The sequence below is a fragment of the Manacus candei genome, unplaced genomic scaffold (genome assembly GCF_025592945.1).
Source record: "Manacus candei isolate 608988 ecotype Guabito, Panama unplaced genomic scaffold, ASM2559294v1 h1tg000018l, whole genome shotgun sequence".
Taxonomy (NCBI): Eukaryota; Metazoa; Chordata; class Aves; order Passeriformes; family Pipridae; genus Manacus; species Manacus candei.
In genome coordinates, this window is record NW_026138066.1 from 23,048,837 (window position 1) to 23,068,987 (window position 20,151).

General features: G+C 40.5%; 1 protein-coding gene across 11 annotated transcripts in view; it reads right to left on the reverse strand.

The window, feature by feature from the left end:
• CALD1 (caldesmon 1) overlaps positions 1-20,151 on the reverse strand; it is a 197,098-nt gene that overhangs the window by 23,122 nt on the left and 153,825 nt on the right. For 8 of the 11 annotated variants that reach the window (XR_007904050.1, XM_051784443.1, XM_051784448.1 and 5 more), the window contains 4 exons: positions 9,106-9,252; positions 6,402-7,380; positions 5,675-5,758; positions 625-773 (listed from right to left, as the gene is read on the reverse strand). Coding sequence is in view for 10 of the 11 variants with exons in the window: in XM_051784443.1 (XP_051640403.1) it covers positions 625-773; positions 5,675-5,758; positions 6,402-7,380; positions 9,106-9,252 (1,359 nt within the window). In the remaining variant the exon portion in view is untranslated. The remainder of the gene's footprint in view (positions 1-624; positions 774-5,674; positions 5,759-6,401; positions 7,381-9,105; positions 9,253-20,151) is intronic. The other 3 variants (XM_051784451.1, XM_051784452.1, XM_051784453.1) reach the window with 3 other exon arrangements.

The window sequence follows — 20,151 nt, forward strand, 5'->3', positions numbered from 1 at the left end:
CATAAGGCAAATATTTCCTTAAAAAGAAAAATAAAAAACAAACTCTGGCCCAACTTATTAAAAAAAAAAAAAAAGAAAAAAAAAAAACATTTTCACCTAACTGAAAAAAACCCCACTTTTCTAGAGAAGCCATTAATTCCAAGGTTTGCCTTGACATCAAGGGAGAAGTTCTTTCAGGAGTTCCCAACTGGATTGTGCTTCTTTCTGCTATACAGAGTCTAATTAAAAACAGGTGGGTAACTGGCAATAGGTTACTAAAGTAAAGGTTGAGGTCTGACCAAAAAAATTAGAGAACACAGAATCTGGGTTGTCATGTTTGGCCTCTGTGCAGATATTAGAGATAAATGAGGAAGGAAATCCACAGCAAAGTGAAAATAAGACACTTGTCTCTACTGAGGGAGCAAGGCTATTGAAATCTGCTTTCTGTACTTCATTTTGTTACTGCAACAACACGGGGGTAGTTGTTAGAAACCATACACTTAAACCAAATGAATGCCTGAGCCTCTGCTGATTTTTCCAACACAATTCCTCTACTCAGCTGCTACAAGGCTATTAAGCAGAGACCCAGAGATGGCCCCTGCTCTGCTATAACATAAGTGAGCTCAATTCTTACTTGAAACTTACCCAAAAGCATTCTCAGTAGGTTTAAGTTTTGGGGCAGTGAGTTCACGTTCTCCGTTCTGTGCCTTTTGTTCAGGAACACCCCTCTTCTGATCCCAGACACTTTTCATTTCCTCTTTGGGTGCTTTTCCTTTATCTTTGTCATCTTTTACCTGTTCAGGAGGTACCATAAATGACAGGACAAAACACAAGAAACAAACAACAAAAAAGAAGTCACAATGAGACATTCTAATTAACAGCAGAGAAACACAGATTTCTTAGTATTAATGGGAACTCTCTTCAAAATGTTCATGTGCTTTATACCAGAAGCAATCTGTAAAGCTCTAAACTGTGATCAACCATCACTCTCCTGAGTGATCAAAGCATCTTGAATCTGTGAAAGTGTTTGTTGAAGCCATGGGACTATGCTACCTCACTAACTCATTCTGCATCTACATCCCAACTCTTCCCTCCCACTGCAACACCACTGACCTGCTGCCTCTTAAGATTCTGGGTTGCAAACTCTTTGGGACTAAGCTTGTGGATATATTCTTGGTACAAGGTTTAGGGCATTGGTGTAATATAAATAACACAAAACTCCACTGATTGTCAAGGTTGCTTGACAAAGTTCACCCTTTTTGGTGTCACAGCACATCTTCAGTGTTGTAAGAATAATGGCCAAAACACAAAATTCTCTTTGTATAAGACTAAAACTCACTCTGACAAAAAGCACAGTCCTACCAGGAGCTAGTCATGGGTAGTGTTATCAGACATAAATATTTAATCCTATGAAGAAGTAAACGCTGCAGAAAATGATAAAGTAAAAATTCCCTTTATCCTTCCAAAGCTTTGTCCTAGAATTTGTAATAGTAATCAAGTAATTCATTAGTGCATGGATTTCACTCTCCAGTATTCCTTCAGAGTTATGGGTTTGAAGTATTTATCAATACTACAGATGACCTGATACCAGCATGCTGAGTCAGGGTTAGATGCTGATAAGAGAAGAAAGTGGACTGATTTGAGTTCTTTATTCTCAGGTAGAAAGATTCTCACTCATTTAAGACTACCAACCAAAACAGACTTTCAACAGCAGCAGATGAAACATGTACCTCCAAAACATTTATTTGCTTTCCCCAGCTCTACTATGTTGGCAAAATATTCTAGTTGGCAAGAAAGAAATACCTCCTGTGAAGAATTCAAATGGAGACCTTTAGAATATAAATACTTTTGTCCTTTGGGAACCTGGCCTGTTGCCATCCCATTTGCTAACTAGAAAGAAAAAGAATTTCTGTAACAGTTCTGTCTGCAACACAACTGCTTTTATGGTGTCCTAAGCTGCACCTTGAAATGAAAAACTAATATACACCCTCACCCTCAAAACAAATGAAATTTCTATCCTTTCTCATTGAAGAATGACTTCTGGAGTTGTAATGTCTTTATCAACAGAGTCTTCAAAGATCCTCCTAAGGCTCTGAGTTAGGCTGTTGCTGAGTGAAGTCCCAAAGTCAGTCTCTGACTTAACCTGAGGCCAGTTTGCTTGCTCACAGAAACTGATATGCTGGATAATACCATGGTGACACACACAGTAAGTGAGTATGGAATGGTCAAACTACTCCAGCAAATTTGCCACCGGTGGGGGAGGTTGGACACAACTCCCAGAGGCATTTGCTCTGTCCTGGGAGCAGGCAGCAGCAGTGCAGACTTTTCCCACCCTCCCCTGCCAACAGGCTTTAGCCATGACCTGGCAGAAGCACCCTGACAGACAGGAGTGAGGTTCAGCTTCCATGACCGTGCATTCTTTGGCCATGATGCTGTAGCTGCTACAAGCGAGACCTTTATTACCAGCAGCCTCAAGGAATGATTTAGTGTTTTCTAGGAGCTGAGACAACCAGGGCTATTCATTGATCCTAATGAATGCCATCGGACAGTAACATCCTTTGGGTGTTCCCAAAAAGCTGACTGTAGCTAGTGATCATGTTCACAATAAATAAATAAATAAATAAATAAATAAATAAATAAATAAATAAAATCCCTGCTGCCTGTTAGCAATTTCCCAACCCTTCAGTCCCGGACAGCGTGATACTGAAACCGGCTGTGTTGATTGTTGCAAAATTTCTCATGCCAGGATGTCTGTGTTGGGATTTTGAGAGCATAGGATTTCCCTGGCTGAGATTTTCATCGAGACTTTTCCAAGTCTTATTAAAAAGCCAACACTTCCAGCTGCCTGATGTATTCAGGTCCACTGGGGAGGGTCATATCTCTTACATCTTAATTGAAATCCCTGAGAAAACTAATATTAAAACAATATAGTTTGAAAATTAATAGGTTAGGAACTAGTATTCCAGAAGCCAGTAGGATTTATGATAATGTGTCTGCATTTGAGAAAACCATTAACACAGCTTGGTCTCTTTATTCAAAAAGATATTAAAACAGGATATTACAGAAACATTTCTCAGCTTTTGGGCCCAATCCTTCTCCTACTAATTTTAATGCCAAAATAGAGATTGATTAGCAGAGAAGAAGGAACTGTTGCATCCTATTCCAAAGGCAGGCAACAGAAAAAATTCTTTCCCTTGTCTCACTGCTTCCCTAAATTACAAACTAATTCAGATTCTGCTGAATTCAGTAAAAATGACTACACTGACCCCACTTGGAGTAGACGTGATATTACCTCAATTGAAACAGTTCACATGCTCTCACAAGTCTTGATATCAATATAGAATATGACCAAAGGCATGTTTAGTGAATTTCCAGCTTAATGTATTTATATTTTAATCTTTCTCTACACTGCTTCTTTTCAGTTAGAGTTTTATGCTACTATTTGAGAGCTGAGATTTCTAAATCTTGAGTTTGAACACCTTCAAACCGAGGTGAATCTGTTACTGAGGTTTGGGGCATCTGCCAAATTTGATTCCTTATTTCAGCTCAATTATTTGGTGAGTTAAAAGCTGTGGGCATCTGGGTCTAGAGCTTCCATGTAGAGCCAACTACTACACCCAAATACCATGGGAAAAGCAACTGCTGCAGCACAAACTGGAAGCAGGAAATACCAGGAGTCTCACATCATGAGAAAGCTTTTTCTTATGAACTTTTCAGGTCACTTTTAAGAAGCAAAAATTGTGCAACAGTGCAGAAAATGAGACAAATTTTGCTTGCCAATTTGACCAAAACCTGAATTTCAAGGGCCAGGTTTTGATCACATTAAGAAAGAACATGACTGCAAAAGCAAAATCTGATTACGTAGATAGATTGTATTGCTTCAGGATCTTGTTCATGGAACACTGCTGTCCTCTTAACTGCATGTATGCTCAGAAATAGATCTCACTGAATTTGTGTGTCCTTGAAAGGGGGGAAGGAGTGGAAATGGGAGCCTGATCTTGCCTTGGTTTGGAGCCCAAATTTGTCAATTTTTCTTCACAAGCCAGGAAGCAACAACCAAGATTTTCAAAACACTTTGAATGCTCAGCATGATAGATACACTTGCAAAAGATTTACCTTTCACTGGATGGCTATTCAGCATTGCACTAAAAATGGGGTTCTATTACACTGTCTCAGCTTGAGAATCCAAAGATGGAAGCATTAAAATCACAAGTAATTTTTATAAGTCTTACCAATTTCCTGGAATAATCTAGCGAGTGGGTAGGGTTTAAAAGCATGACAAGAGCTCTAGTGAGAGTTGACCGAGCTCCACATAAACACAAGCAGGACAACTGTGTCTCGAGTTCCCCTCCAAAATCAAAGTTTGTGTTCAGTTACAGTCTCCTTTTTACATTTACTTGTAATATTCAAAGACATAAGTGAATATTGGAAGATGATTCTGTTTTTGAACTCTTAATGTAATCCATTTCTTATTTTTTTGTGCAACTCTTACCTCTAAATTGGGTTAATTTAAAGTGGTTGTCTACTTTTTCTAGTGTACTGTTCTGAAGATCTCCATTAGGTGTCATTTAACACTTCCCCTTACAAGAGTAATTTATTCTAGTATTGCCAATGTCTCTCCTGATTCACCAGGAACCTTTCTTCTAACCATCTCCATCACTTCATTTGTCTTTTCCATCTCATATGAAACTTACTCAAAACACACCTTGGATAATCAAGCCAGGCAACTGGACATAAAATCTTATAACATGATTTGCCTTCCTCACTCTCTGAGGGTGAGCTAAGCATCTCCAGCATGTTCTGAATTGATGTGCCACCCTAAGGACTGGAGCTGACCCTCTTCAACTTCAATGCTCCCGTGCAGCTGGGTGAACAGCAAACTGCCTGTTCCTAGATCTTTGGGGTGGGCCTCCCTTTAAACCCAAGTGAGTCCAAGCCTCTAAGGCCCTGACCATTCTCAATGTCTAATTAGAATGGGGGGTATTTTAAGACCTGCTGCACTGAACCAAAACCACAGTTGCTTACACAGCACCAAACATGGCTCCCTGTGTCCAGCTGCAACCTGAAGAGTAAATGGTCCCCAAATCTTATTTACTTACCATACAGTAAAACATCATGGCACCAGCTCCTGTGTTTACAGTAGGAATGCAATGCAGTGAATTTTGTAGGTTTGCTCTTTAAAACAAAAGAAGAATCTTGGGTATGCTGTTTATATGACAGGGTATTGCAGTTTTGGAGGAAATCATTAGTTAAGGCGGGTGGCCAAAGGCCTAGATGATTATTATTATATTATTATTGTAAGAGTAGGTTTCATTCATAGGGAAAAAGTTCACAGTAAAGTGAGAGGAAACCAAGGAAGGATGATTAGTTGATACCGTCCTGAAAAATTCATCCCTAGGGTGCAAAACATCCCTGTATAATTGACCAAACTGAGTTTCCTGAAATATTTGTTTTAAGACAAACAGGAATTGGTTCTAAAGCCCCAAAAGAACAAAATATTTAAGCATTAACTTAATTTTAAGCACTTAAGTAAGTAGTTTCATCCCTATTTATTTCAGCAGGATTACACACATTCTTGAACTGAAGCACATGCCTAAGCACTTTGCTGAAGAAGAAACTTTCGGTTATAGCTGTCCTACTTGTTTTCTTATCTCAAGTTTCCCTACCACATTTGAACCAATGGTTTATGAGTTACCTGATCTTTTCTGGAGGTAGGTTGGAGCTTCTCTTCTGGTAACTTTTCCCTTTTAGCTTCCGCTCTAACCTCCTTTTCTTCCTCCTTCGTTTTTGGGTTTTCAATAATAACTTTTTTAATGCGGAAACATCACGTCTCTTTGCACTTTTGTTTCTCCACTGTGCTCGTGTACCAATCCTGGGTGCAGCCACAGCTCCATCGCACGCTGCTGTGCCCACATCTGCATGTGCCACTGTGCTCCCTTCACCCTCTCCAAATCCCCCACCCTCTCAACCCTCTCCCATTTCCCACATCTGGGCCTTTCTCCCTCATGTGGTGTCATGCTCACACATCTCAGCAAAGAGCCCTCTCTTGTGCTTGCATTTAACACACAACATTCCTCACACAGCCTTACCAGGTGCTCACAATATTTTGTGCCAAGCTGTATTTGCCTCCACCTCATGTGTGTCACCACACTAGGCAGTTTGTAGCAGCTGAGAAAAAAAGGTAGCAAAAAAACCATGCAAGGTTTTCTTTGAGTGACAGAGTGAGGTCAGGCATGTTGTGCACTGAATTATTGGTAAGCAGAGAGAGCTTTAAGTTTAAAAAGAGTGAGAGAGAGCACAAGTATTAGTCATTTCAGTGCAGGAATAGATCTGTGAGGAAATTCCAAATCAATCTTTTTTTCTTGCATTACATTTCTCACAAACAACAGGTGTCTTAGTTTGGTGCAAAATGTTTACTGTACCTGTTTTCTTACTGCTTGGGGTTTTTCCTCTTGCGCTTTCTTATCTTTTACCTGCTTATCCTGTATTTTCTGTTCTTCCATCTTTTGTTTTTCCTTTAATTTCTCTGCTTCTAACCGAGCCCTCTCCTCAGCTGCCCTCTTCTCTTCTTCTGCCTTAGCCCTCTCCTCAGCTGCCCTCTTTTCTTCTGCCTTAGCCCTCTCCTCAGCTGCCCTCTTCTCTTCTTCTGCCTTAGCTCTTTCCTCAGCTGCCCTCTTCTCTTCTTCTGCCTTAGCTCTTTCCTCAGCTGCCCTCTTCTCTTCTTCTGCCTTAGCTCTTTCCTCAGCTGCCCTCTTTTCTTCCTCTGCTTTCTGTTTTTCCTCAGCTGCCCTCTTTTCTTCCTCTGCTTTTAACCTCTCCCTTTCTTCTGCTTCCTTCCTTTCTTCCTCAGCCTTGTCCTCATCCCTAAGCTTCTCTTTATCTACTGTGTCAGTTAGACTTGCCGTCCCTTCTGGCACATTTGTATCATTCTCTGCTTTGTGTTCCTCTGCATTTGTAACTAGACTTTTTGTTTCTACTCCTTCTTTATCTGTGGGTTTTTCTGCTGTCACGTCTATCTGATTTTCCTCTACAGGGACCTCCTTTGTTTTATCCTCCTGTACCTCCTCCTTGTCTTTTTCTTCTTTCTTTTGCTCTTCCCCATCTTGCCTCCAGTTGTTCCTCTGATATGATTTGGTAACTGTTTCTGTTTCCTCAGTCTCACAGTGTCCTCCGCGTGTTTCAGCCTTCTCCTCTTTCCCCGTGGTCTCGTTTTCTTCCACATTGTTTACTTCTCTCCTGCTGGGCAGTGACAAGCTCCCATCTGTGATTGTGGGGTCAAATTCCTTCTGACGTTCCAGGGCTTCCTGTAGACGTTTTTGGCGTCTCTCCTCCCGTCTTGCCAGTCTCTCCAACAGTGCAGCTTCATCATCTGTAGAACGCTTGCTTTCCTCTCCTGCCACACTACATAAAAGTGACAGTTTTGCGTTAAAAGAAAAAACAAAAACCTTTCTAACAACATATACACTTCACTGTTTCCAGAAAAAAAAAAAAAGGTTACTGTAACATCATTCCACGGTTTGAAGACACAACTTCAAACAAGCTACATACTTCAAAAATTAGCAAAGTGGTTCCGGGGATTAATTTTGGCATTTCTACATCCATAGGAATGCGATGTTTCACAATATCAGAGCCTGGAATGGTTCCCTTCCAAGACAGCTCCAAGAGCCACTGAAGTTCTAAGGAGCCTTAATGACTTTGGTAGGCACTGGAATGGTCGCTGGCACTTGTAGAGCTGCACTCTGAACTGCCCTGAAAAATTCACCCTCCCCCTCTGCATCCTGCAGCAGAATACTTGGAAGACCTTAGCTTGCTTTAGGTGCTTCCTTCAGCTTGGCCTGAGTTATATGTGCCTTATGCATAGTCTTCATCCTAGGCAAAATTTTTGAAGATTCTACACAAGCAAGATACTTCCTGACTTCAGAGCTTCTCTAGCAAAAAGAAGTTATTCCTGTCCCACAACAGCATTCACAGACACAGTCCCTAAAGGGATAGTCCAGCAATTAATGTGCAGTTAGGTTGTGATTGTCTGTAGAGGGACAATACACTATTAGAGATCAGAGCACTGCACCTAATTTAAGATATGCTATTCAACAGCTGTAGATATCAGGAATGGACTTCACTCTCAGTCCCTGCAGGTTTTGTTGACTCCTTTAAAATTCAGCTGTTTAATACTCATGTCTGCAGGTTTCTTCCCTCTTTCTAGTTTGTTCTTTTTTCCTTTCCTCTGTTGTGGAAAAAGATTATAATCTATGATCAGAAATGCTGCTGTCTTCCTATCTATACCCATTCTCTTTGTCTTTAATAGAATGCTACTTGCGCTCAGGATCTATTACCTTGATATCCCAATGTTTATTTCTGGTTTCTTCTGCCAATTGTGTTATGGCCACTGGAAATCTGAGTATATTATTTGAGACTGTGTGAAACTAAACAAGTGATGGACAGACAGGAAGGCCAGTTCTGGCCACTCAGCTTGTGAAAAGTAGGTGGTGATATGAATGATATGGTTTAGTGGTTTAGGAGTTACAGTGGTAGTGCTGAGCTGACAGTTGGACTTGATGATCTTAAAGATCTCTTCCAACCTTGATGATTCTATGATTCTAAGTGTCACTTCATTCCATAAACTTTTCTGCTGTTTGTAGCTGTATGACACTCACAGTGCCAGACAACTACTGTGGTCTGCAGCTCACATCTAGCACCTTACAGGCATGTTTCAGCTGCAGCTTGAGGCCTGGGTGCCCACCAATCCCACGTGCCTTGGCCCCACAATGCCCTGACCTCTATTAGCAGGACAAAAATATGGTGGTTTGTGAGGCCAGATGCAGTCGTGCCTGAGAGAATCTGACAGCCTCCATGAGCCCCAGCTGAATCACCCCAAGGACAGCCTTGAGGACATGCTGGATATGGGTTATGAGCATGGCCTCAAGCCCAGAGTCAGTAATCCTCCCACTCTACTGTGTAGATACAGCCAGGGGCAATCCTCACAGTGTTAGGTCCTTCTTCAGAATAAGGATGGCCAAACCGGGTGCTTAAAATTTAAGTACCAAAGCAGACCTTTTCAAAATACTTCTCTGCTCTGAATAAAAATTACCACTGACTTGTCAGCAAGCAACAGTAAATGCCATTTACCTGTTTTGGGCATTAACTTCTGATTTCTCCGTGACTTCTCCTGACAGATCTCCTTCTTCCTTTTGCCGCAGCCTCTCCTGTCGAGCCCGTCGGCGACGTTCTCTGGCGGCTTCTTCGTCGTCGTCGTCATTTCTCTGGTAGGACAGCCTGCAGTAGAGCATTAGGGATAGGGAAATGAAGTTGCTATAGCATATAGGACACAGAAGAATTACAAAAAAAGAAGTTTTCCAGAGCACAGCAAGCATGGCTACAGTGGCTGCTTAGAAAATACGTTGTGAAGTTTGAGATGCAGTGTTTCAAAGGTTGGTTTTCTTTTGTTTGTCAAAAGTGGACTCGACAAAATAATCATAGTGAAGGTGGCAGCCACACCACACTGTCAGTTTGCTCCTAGAAAACCCCGAGACCATAAACCCCCAGCTCTGTAGCTGAGCAAACATCCTGCTAGCTTGCACCATGATCCTGCTGGAGTGCTCACAGCAGCATTTGAGCAGACTGTCATTCAGACCCACACAACTGAAACTGGACTTAGCCAAGCAGCTTTTCATTAGTCTCCTCCAAATCTCATGTGCTAAAAATGGTGACAATATTCTAAATTTTAAGGACATGAAATCAGGGAGACACAAGCATGACAACAGCTCTCAGTGGTTGGTTCTGAGTGCCAAACATCTGATACCCACAAAATTTTGGTGAGCCCAGAGCCCTGTCAGACCAAATCATATAAGACTGATGCGGTGATGAAAGCCTACAGCTGAGAACTCCTTGTATTCATCTAATCCATCATATTTAGTTTAGTTTCATTCTACTTGAAAAGGAGAGCAAGACCTTACAATCCTAATAATCCTGTGGCCTGTTCAAATCTTTGCTGAAGTGCATTATTACTCTGTGAGATAAAGCGAGAGTGCCTGTGTTCCTCTTATCTTTTTGTGCAGGGAAAGTGAAATAGGAAGTTAACTCGTGCCAGACCCAGTCAGGACATTAATTTACTTTGCTTCTAGCAGTGGTCTGATATGTCATGGCTAAGAAGTCATCCTCCTTATATAGCCACACATTCAAGTTAGCTGTGCAGCCATGCACACGGAGAAAAAATAATAGAGTTCTGCATCAAGTAAAACCAAGCATTGCAAAGAATATTTTAACATTAAAAGCAACTAAAACATTTTGATTTAGCTGTCAGTGAGACGCTTTGCACCCAATCCTCTCCTCTAACCTTATTCTGATACTGCTTTTCTCCTTTGCTGAAAATAAGGCAAAAGTATAGGTTCAGCAGGGACTCAATTACCCAAATTTTGCGTTGAGATTTTAAAATGTAAAACATGGCTGAGGCCCTTGCCAGACCTAGAAAAGCATTTTCATCCTAATTGCACCACAGAATTTGATTTGCTACTTTCATGGTCTGTCTCAAGAGCTTGCAACCTTTTCTTTACAGAAACAAATCCTCTTAAGAAGCGTGAAAACCACAAGCAGCCTGGTGATGAAGGATCACAGTGCAGGGACAAGGAAGAAAGGAAGTAGACAAATTAAAAGCACTAGAGGTGATGCAGGGAAGGTAAGGAAAAACACTTCCTGCCATTTGTAAACAATTTAAAGGAGGATCAACGTTTCATTTAATTCTAGAACAGAAAGCACGTGAATACAATCAAAAACCAATGAGGTCTTTAATTTGCAGAAGAGAGAGACTCTCTGGAACAAAACTGCATTAGCAAACTGATGACAGACAGCCTATTCATTAACAAGATATTCTGGCTGCAGGAAGGCTATGGTCTTTTTAGCTCTGAAGTCCAAATGTAAGGGCACAGGAGAGGGCATACTGCTCTTAGCCCGTGGCAGCTGGATAATGGCCATGACTGAGTTGATTCCCAGTGCCTATGGCTCAGCATTTGTCCTTGCAGTGAGACCACGTGAGGATGAAGTAGTTTATCCCACTCTCTGTACCCACACAGAACACTCCTACACAGCAAGGAGAACAACTGCTATCAAAAGCCTCTTTAAAATGTCTTTTTAAAATCACCAGTTGCTCAGCAAACTAAAAAAAAAAAAAAAATAAAAATACCCTAGGCAAAAAATTCCCACAAAATAGTACCCGTTAAACAGATATGCATTTCCTGTCCTTGGACACTTATCACATAGATCATCTGTTAAGAAAACTGACAATCTCTCTCAATCTGCTTTTAAGTATATCCACTTTTTTATGCTTTTAAGTATATCCACAGCCTTACTGCAGTAAGTAGTGGTTACTGCTGCAAGTAGTGGTTTCCTACTAGTGAGCAAGTACACTAGGTATGGGCTCCATCCATTAGAGTCACCTTAAATATTAATTTCTGTTCAGCGGGATGGATGCATACAATATGCACATGAACGTGAAAACAGTCATATGAAAAATTAATTGCAATTTTTTTAGAGATCTGTTTCATGTTTTCTTCACAATTACGTTAAAACTGCTCCCCAGATTGTACTTTCACAGGCTGTTCTGCTTCCCTCTGAGATAAAGGTTTTCCTGGAGTGGACGTGACTAGCCACAACAGACTGACAGTAGAGCAGGCTGAAAATACAGGTTCAGGCTGGCTATGTTCATTGATGGGTTAATGACCACAGCATGGGTAAACTGAAACGATTCAGCATAGTTACCCTAACTGCCATTGACTTTCCATGAGAAATTCAGTCATAGGAAAGATGGTGCAAGTTAGGTAAATGCCATTTCTGCTCACAAAAAATGCACTCTTCCAACTAGTGTTCATCTCATTTACTCAATCCTCACACACTGAGTTTGTTCACCCTAACTTGACTGGCTCTCTTTTCCTCAGCTGTCAACATAGCCTAGGGTGTCAAAGTAATTTCACATAGAAATTAAACCATGGGCTGACACATGAATTCATGCGTCCTCCACTGGGAATAGAAACACTGACCCTCACCCTCCCACTGCTAGAGCTCTCCCTGGCTACCCCTCACAACCAAAATCAATCTGGGAGTTCTTCAAAGCTTATCTTTCACTTGCCTACATCTTTTGACATTTTTTAGACCAAGAGTAAACAAATAATAAAAAATGTGACTCCAAGATTTTAACTCCATGTATCAGACAGATGGAAATCTGATGATCCATGCTGGCCTGTGTTGTTTCTCCACTCTTGGAGAGCAGCCTTGCTGCCCAGAACACACGTACACACAGGGTAACTGAATTAAACTAAATTTATATCCATTTGTCACCTTCCATATAACTGTTCAAAGTCTTTGCAGGTAAGTATCTCTCTATAATTAGTTGTTCCAGCTATCTCAGGCAATGAGACCACAACACAGCATGACCTCAAAGAGGTATACCAAGCCTTCTGATGCACGAAAGCTCTTATTAAATATTCAGATGAAAAGGTGATCATTTGGAAACCATCCTACACCTTGTTATCAAAGATAACGTGATCTCAGTCAAGTAATAGAGAAAAAAATTGGCTGCTTCTCTTGTTATCTTTCTCTGTGTTTCTGACAAGAGAAAAAGCTGTGTAACCTCTGTGCATTATTGGTAAGTTGTTCTAGCAAAGCTACAGTGCTGAGCCTGTCATCCTTCCCAAATTGCACAACTCCTGTACGGGAGACTGAGCATCTCATCCGTGTGAGAGGACAGTTCCCACCACTCTGGGTAGTGATAACAAGTAAGAACAGATGGTCTGCCCTACTAAGTGGGTAGAACAAATTTGTACCTCCAGGACTGAAATCCCAAACCTGCTGAAGTCAACAACAAATCTCCCAGCTGAGTGAGTCTAAAAATGTTGCCCTCAGACTGAATGGGGGAACTCTACAGCCTTTAGTGGAAAGTAACTCTGCTGGATTGGGAATACAGGTGATGTGGCCATCTGCCTCAGACCTTCTTCAGAGAGATTCAGCACTCTGTATTTTACACCAAACACTGAATTTACATGAAGTTGTAGCCCATCAAGAAACTTCGTAATAGCTAGGATGATTATGGGGTTGAAACCATTTCATACAAGCCAGTTTCAACTGGTTTCCACTTGAAACCTCAAATTGGTTCAAATATTATCTAAGGCACTTTGGTTTTAGAGTCCCTTGCCCGGTACTACTACATTGTTATTATTGCCTGAATTATGACAGCGTTGAAATTTCCCATCAAGGTCAGGGGCTTGCTACAGCAGGCAATTTATAAAGATAGGGCAAGATCTGGTCCCTCTTCTAAACAGTTTGTATTCTGATTAGAGAGAAACTTTATAATTTGTAGCCCTATCCGCCCTCAGTGAGGGCCCTCAGAGCTAAACCTGATGAATCTAAACTTTTTTTAATTTTTCACAGGAGTAGGAAAAACCTGTCTAATTTGAGCTGGATTACACAACTCCATTCAAGGAGGCAGGGAGAAAGAATTGCTGTGAATCTGAACTTGGACTCCATTTCAAGAGTGTCAGAAATATGTGAAAAAATTCCAAACAGAACAAAAGCCTTTAGGATTTTTAACTTAGAGACAGCTCATATCTACCTCTTATTTCCTCTATGGTTCACTCAAATCAAATGTCTGTTTTCCCTTTCTCCTGCCCACAAAACCACCTTGCATTCTTAGCAGTGTCCTCACAACTTGTACCTCAATTAGATGCAACTGTACCTCTTCAGCAAGCTCTTTTCCACACAACTTTGTTATCTGGAAGTCCTTACATGTATTACAGAATAGTTTTCTCTGTGGTCCACCCCAAGAAATGAGATCATTCATCCTGTACCAGACTGCTGCACCTCCACTTGCAACCTAACCTACTTCTAGACCTTCACCCTTCATCACCTAAGACCACAGCAATTTGTTGACTTGCGTATTTCTAAATTTATGTCAGATGGAAGATACCAGTAAAATGTCCTCAATGATAAATTTAATTGCCAGACTCAACCTATAAATGTGCATTTGTTTGCCTTTTGTGCTCTTAGAAAGCCTTTCTATTTACCCAGGCTCTTCCTGAAAGGATGGGTGGGGTGAGGATGGACTTTGTAATAATACCCACTGGGGAGTGCTCTTTGTGTCACTGTTGATATTCAGGCCCGTTTTATTTATTATTACATATGCCTTTAATCTTTTTATTGTTCATTTAATTTGTGTTATGATAGGCACGCTTCAAAATGTGGATATAAACAACTGATCAATCTTCACCTAAAAAAAACCCATAACAAATGCACACACTTCCAGAGGGTTGTTCCTCTTTCAAGCTTTGCGTGTCAACGTCAGCTGCATTTCATTCGAGTCATATCTAAAAATATGGTGAATGGTGGGGGGGCAGTTACGGGCAAAACTCTTTTCTCTAATCATTCCTCCATAATTCAAGGAGAACTGACAGCCTTCTGCTCAGACCTGCTCAGGAGGATTCATTTTTATGAGGGAACGAGCAGAATCTCAGTCCAAAATGCTCATGTTTCAAAAAGATGCAGTGAGTGAAAACAGGGGATTTTGCTGGAGACATGCAGGCATGCCACCACAGTTCTCAGTCCAATGTTGTGCATGAATGCTGATATTAACACCCATATTTTTCACATATTTCTCAATTTGACATGCACAACTTTTTTCACATTGAATGCAGGAGAGACAAATGGATAAAATTAACCAATGGCTGGAAATTAAACCCAGACAAATTAAAACTGGAAATTAAGCACATATCCTTTGCAGTGAGGGTAATTATATATAGAAGAAATGATGGAACATCCATCTCTTGCATCTCCACATTAAGATGGATGACTTTTTGGAAGTTATACTACCAAAAAATACCAATTTGGGGGCTCATTTGGTGAAATTCCATTTATGCTTAGGTATGGAAAGTTAGACTAGATTATACGGTGGCACCTGCTGGACTTAAACACTGCAGCCTTACATTTACCCAAAGGTATATGCTTCTCATTTTGCTCACAATTCATCTCTGTCTCACAAGTATTTTTAGTCTTTTGATCCACACATTCTCCAGAGCTGCACAGCCTGTACTCCTGACTGGATGAATAACCCAGATATCCACGTAGTTGTCTTGCAAAAATGAAGTGACTGCTCACCTTTCAGTGTACTGTGTACTCATTCACCTCGTTTTCATACTGTGTGTTTCTAATATACTTTCTTCTTTATCTTAGGTCCAAAGAGTTCAAGGACTACAATTTTTTTTCTGATGGGTAACCACTTATTCAAAAGGTTAGCAGAAGAACATTTTTCTGTCAGACCTGGCATCCTTAATTTCTTACCGTACCTTTAGAAGCATTTCTTCTATCTTAAACTTTGATCTAAAAAACTAAAGGCTAAAAAAATGTGCATTTTAACAACTTTTTGTTTGTTTGTTTTGTTTCAGCTGAGGAAGATCTTTAGATTATTTACTTGGGCTAAGGATTTGGCTGGGAGACATGAAAAAACAGTTAAGTGTGGGAAAGAAAATGTCTTCTGAGAGGTCCAGTTTGTGTACATTCTTTTTTATGATTTCTTTTGATGTTTTTGACATTTAGGTTTTTTCACAGGCAAGGAAAGAGTAGATACACTCATCCATTTAACAGTGTGATTCTAAAGAACTAAGGTGAAAACAATCCACCTCAAAGAATGAAATGTGAAAGGTGACATGCAAGCTAATAACCACAAGGAAAAAGGACTCCATACTGACAACAAAAATCCTTGGTGACTACCAAATACTCAATATGAAAAGCCTCCAGGCATTTTATTGCATTTCTAGGGATGACACTGAAGCCTCTGGGACAGATCCTGCCTTCCCAAATTACTGGTTTCTGTTGAAAGTAAAAAATTCAGTTTCATAGATGCCCAATATTTCCAATGCCCTGTCTCTTTTTTCTTTCTTTTTATTTTTTTTTCCCAGTTTTCTGCTTATAACAACCCAGTTCCTTTGGGTTTAGATTCAAGCCCTAAAACCTGGGCTTTGTACTTAGAGCCCGTTGGTAACGTCACGGCATCATTCTGCACAAACGCAGAATGACTAATGCCCGTTATTTTTTGCTTCTTTCCTCATGGCTGAAAATTGATCATCTGTTTCATAATATGAAATGCAAGCAGATCCTCCAACCACATTCAAATAACTCTGGAAAATTGCCTCTGAGTACTTCAGCACCAATCGCACTCAGGGCCGCTAACGCAAAGGGTAAAAAACTTCAGCTACTGAAACAATGTCTAATTTGCCTCCAACATATATTATATTTAGATAAAAGTACTTTTTGGAAACATACCAGGGAAAAGCACATAATTCTCTCAATATGTGTAGTCTGTAATGCTCTGCAGTTTTACTTCATCCACAATAGACGTGGCATTGACCTGGCAATGATCAGAGCAGTATATTTATCCCATTTTAATTTAGAAGTTTCACACACAGAAAAAAGACAGGAACTGAGTAGAAAACAAGAATTAGCCAAGTGCCTTCTAGCTGATAACTGGTACTTTTTTACCTCGTTGAAGCTTGGTGGAATTCACCCAGAACTCTATTTCCCTGGCAGATGACAAACAGGCAAAAAAGCATAGAAAACAAGCTTGCTTTTTCAAATGTAAAAAAGTGGGAGCAAACCCCAACCAGTGTGCTTACCACTGTGGTTGGTGTGGTACTTGTTGACTCCATAGCAAATTGCTTGCTACCACCACCTCCAGTCTCTAGTGCTTTATTGCATATAAAATCCAAAATAACTTATGCCACAACCTCCTCCCTCAGTAATATTTCAGGCATATGACTTGAGAATAATGGGCATTTTGCCTAGCTGAGGCACAAGTAAGGTCTTACAGGATATGCCCCAGAATATACAATCCACAATTTCTACAAACTCAAATAAGAAGTTTTCTTTGTTGTGGTTTTGGGTTGCTGTATTCAATGTGGCTTTCAAGGCACTTTAATACCTCAAACTGCTAGCTTACTGAATGCATGCAAAATTAAGATCTAACTCTTCCTCTTTTATATTTCAATGCAAATAAAACTCCAACTGACATGACTGAGAGATTTAATAAAGATAAAAGGAATTAAAAATAAAGACAGACATTTAAAGTAAAAAATCTCCCCTTCATATTGAGAACTGTGGTCTTCATAGAAAACATGCAAAAGATTTGAGGAATTAAACCTACATTTATTTACAGGCATCTTTAGGCAAACTGATGTCTCCAATGTGTCATGCTCAAGCTCCAAATTTCTGTATTTCCTCCAATTATCATTTTAACTCACACAAAATTCATGCCATCATCTATCAGAGATCTTTAAATGAAGGCACAAGAGGGAAGGCAGGCATGAGGACTTTTTTATGGGGCCATCTCTTTATCCTAAATCCTCATGTCAATAAACTACAATACTGAGGTGAGTAGAGGCAGGGATGGGCACTCCATCACAAAACCTGTAAAGAATCTGGAGCAAAAGCACAGAAGGAACCCTGCAGCCTTATGAAGAGGAATCTGAACAAGAGCACAGGATTTTCTCATGGCCCAAAAGTAATTTTTCTCTAAATATTTTTATATGCATGCATATATAATAGATATGTATTCTTGGCAATGAATATGAGAAACAGTTGTTTCTATTTAAAAACTCCCATCACATGTGATATATTTTTTTCCACCAGAGGCTGGAGGGGAAATTGTGTTGTCCTCAGGAAGTGAGTGCACCACCTCAGCCAGGTGAGCTAAAACCAGACTTACAAAACATGATGTTCAGCCTACAGATCACCTCCACCCTTGCATAGTTACAGCAATGGGAGAAACAACGGATATTTTATCAAGGTTTCACTACAGAGATAAAAGTAAGGAGACTGAATGGGAGGAAAACTGGCTTCTTACTCTTCTCTGCTCAATGTGCAGTTTAGTCCAGTAACTGTGGCAGGTAAAGTTTTGTGAAAAAAATATAGTTTCCATTTTTTTTAAAAAATTATTATTTCTAGTGGGTTTTTTTTTATTCCAAAGCAGTATGCTGCACCCTCACAAATCAGCAAACAAGAACAAATCGATGATTTCAGGAAAGCACAAACTGAATTATAATAAATCATGTATGTATTGCTAACCTGGAAACCCAGCCTTCAAGCTCATCTGCTTATCTACTTTCATGCTGGTTACCCTCTTGGAAGGCTTCTTTAATGAAGAACTCTAGGAAACAGAGAGCCCCTTGACAAACCAGTGTTTACACTTCATTCCCTCCACAAAGATTAATAGGATTGCTGCATTTTAAGAGCACTGTGTTTTAAAAGGAAGTACAGGACCATGAGGACAGGTCTCATACACAGGAACCTTCATTAATTTCAACACATATTTGTTTCACTGAGTATCATAAAAGGACAAACACTGAAAAAGTTAACTCAGAGAATCACTGATTTGAGAGATGAAATATTAACATCCAAACCAATCTCAGTCACACAACCTAATCCTCCACCACCATGCCCAATCTACTCACAGTCAACTCCCAGCATACATCTATTCACCATCCACCCTGACAAAACAAGAAATTCGTAAAACCAAATGACTTTGGTTTTCAAAGATGACAAATTTCTGAGCTGAATTCCCTTTTGCACTGCTGCATTTTCTTTACTTGCCTGCCAGGCTTTGTGGGGTGTAATGAGGAACCAGGGGACAGGATTCTACAGTGGGGGAATGTCGAAGAGAAGAAAGTTCATGGCACAACACTGATTGATATCAAGGACAACACCCACCATTAGTGCTGAACCCATCTTGAAAGGAGTTATTTTGTCTGAATGCCACTGTGCCTAGGGCAGATCAGAATGTAGGTTGTGGATATGGCTCCATAACCAAAACATCGGTCTCTGAAATTCATAATGGATTTGAACAAAAGTGGGAGAGGGAAACAGTGGGGCAGGAAGGAGGAATGTGGAAGCAGGAATCAGAGACTGGGGCTGTAGGAAGGGGTCTGAAACAAGACATCTCCCTGGGCTGTGGACTGAGAGAGAGGAGACACGGACAGCAGCAATGGGTGAGGAGCCTCCACCCTTGCAGAGCATGAGCTGGTGAATGCAGAAAGGTTGATGGAGAAATACTAAGAGGACAGGGAAGAGGGAAAGGGATCTATCAGGGAATAGCAGGGACAGCAAAAGCACCAGGACTGGGCAGGTGGCTCTGTCATCAACATCCAGACAGGTTTACATGGTTGTCCAGGGCCTGGAAAACCAAAACCCACCGTGACTGACAGAATGGAAAGTGCAAGATAGCAGGTTGTGATTACCCAGATTACACATCACTCAGTAACTTCGGCCCTTCCTGAAGTGTTCTGTGATCTAAAACACCCACAGACAGTCAGAACCTGCTATTTTTTATTGCTTGATTCATCGAAGGTATAGGTGTTAGCATTAGCCTGGCCTCTGTGAAGCATCAAAACTTCTCTGTCTTTTCCCCGGGGATTAGATATTGTAACAAAATTACTATTGCTTAGAGCCAGAAAGATCCCTGAGGATGTCTGTTGAAGCTTTCAGAAATACAGGAAAGACTGTGCAGATGAACAAAATTCAAGGTGTGCATTTGCACACAGAGAGTCTGTAAAAATAATTTTACCAGATAATCATTCAGATAATCATGGAATAATCTTTTTTTATCCACTCTTCCCAACACAAAATATGCACTAGGAGGACATAGCCTTAACATACTACAGGAGGCTAAACACTGAAATAAATGCCACAAACAGGAAAGAGATGAGACGTTAGAGCAGAACATGGATCAAAACAGTGCACTGTGAACCCTTGTGCTAAATGAAATAAACCACTTGACAAGGGATATGACACCGCCAATACATTCAGTGCTACAATATATGGTGAGTGGGGGAAAATATTAATGAAAATCAGATGTCTCAAAGTTTTCTGATACTGATTCCCCATGCATACAACTCATGGATGCTGTGCAGGTGCAAATGCAGATTTTGTTTCAAGGGAAATTCATGGCTGTTCACTTTTAACATGGACAAGCATCTGTCTCTTTCTCAGGTGTTTAAGAAACCTGCTGTCAACAGCCAAGGTGATTAGGAGATATCTTCAGTGAGACAGCAGAGGAATTAGGAGTGCAGATCCTGTGATTTGCTAGCAGGATTAGGGGCATCCCTAATCCATGCATCCCTCCAAAAACTAATCCTGATGTGTCTT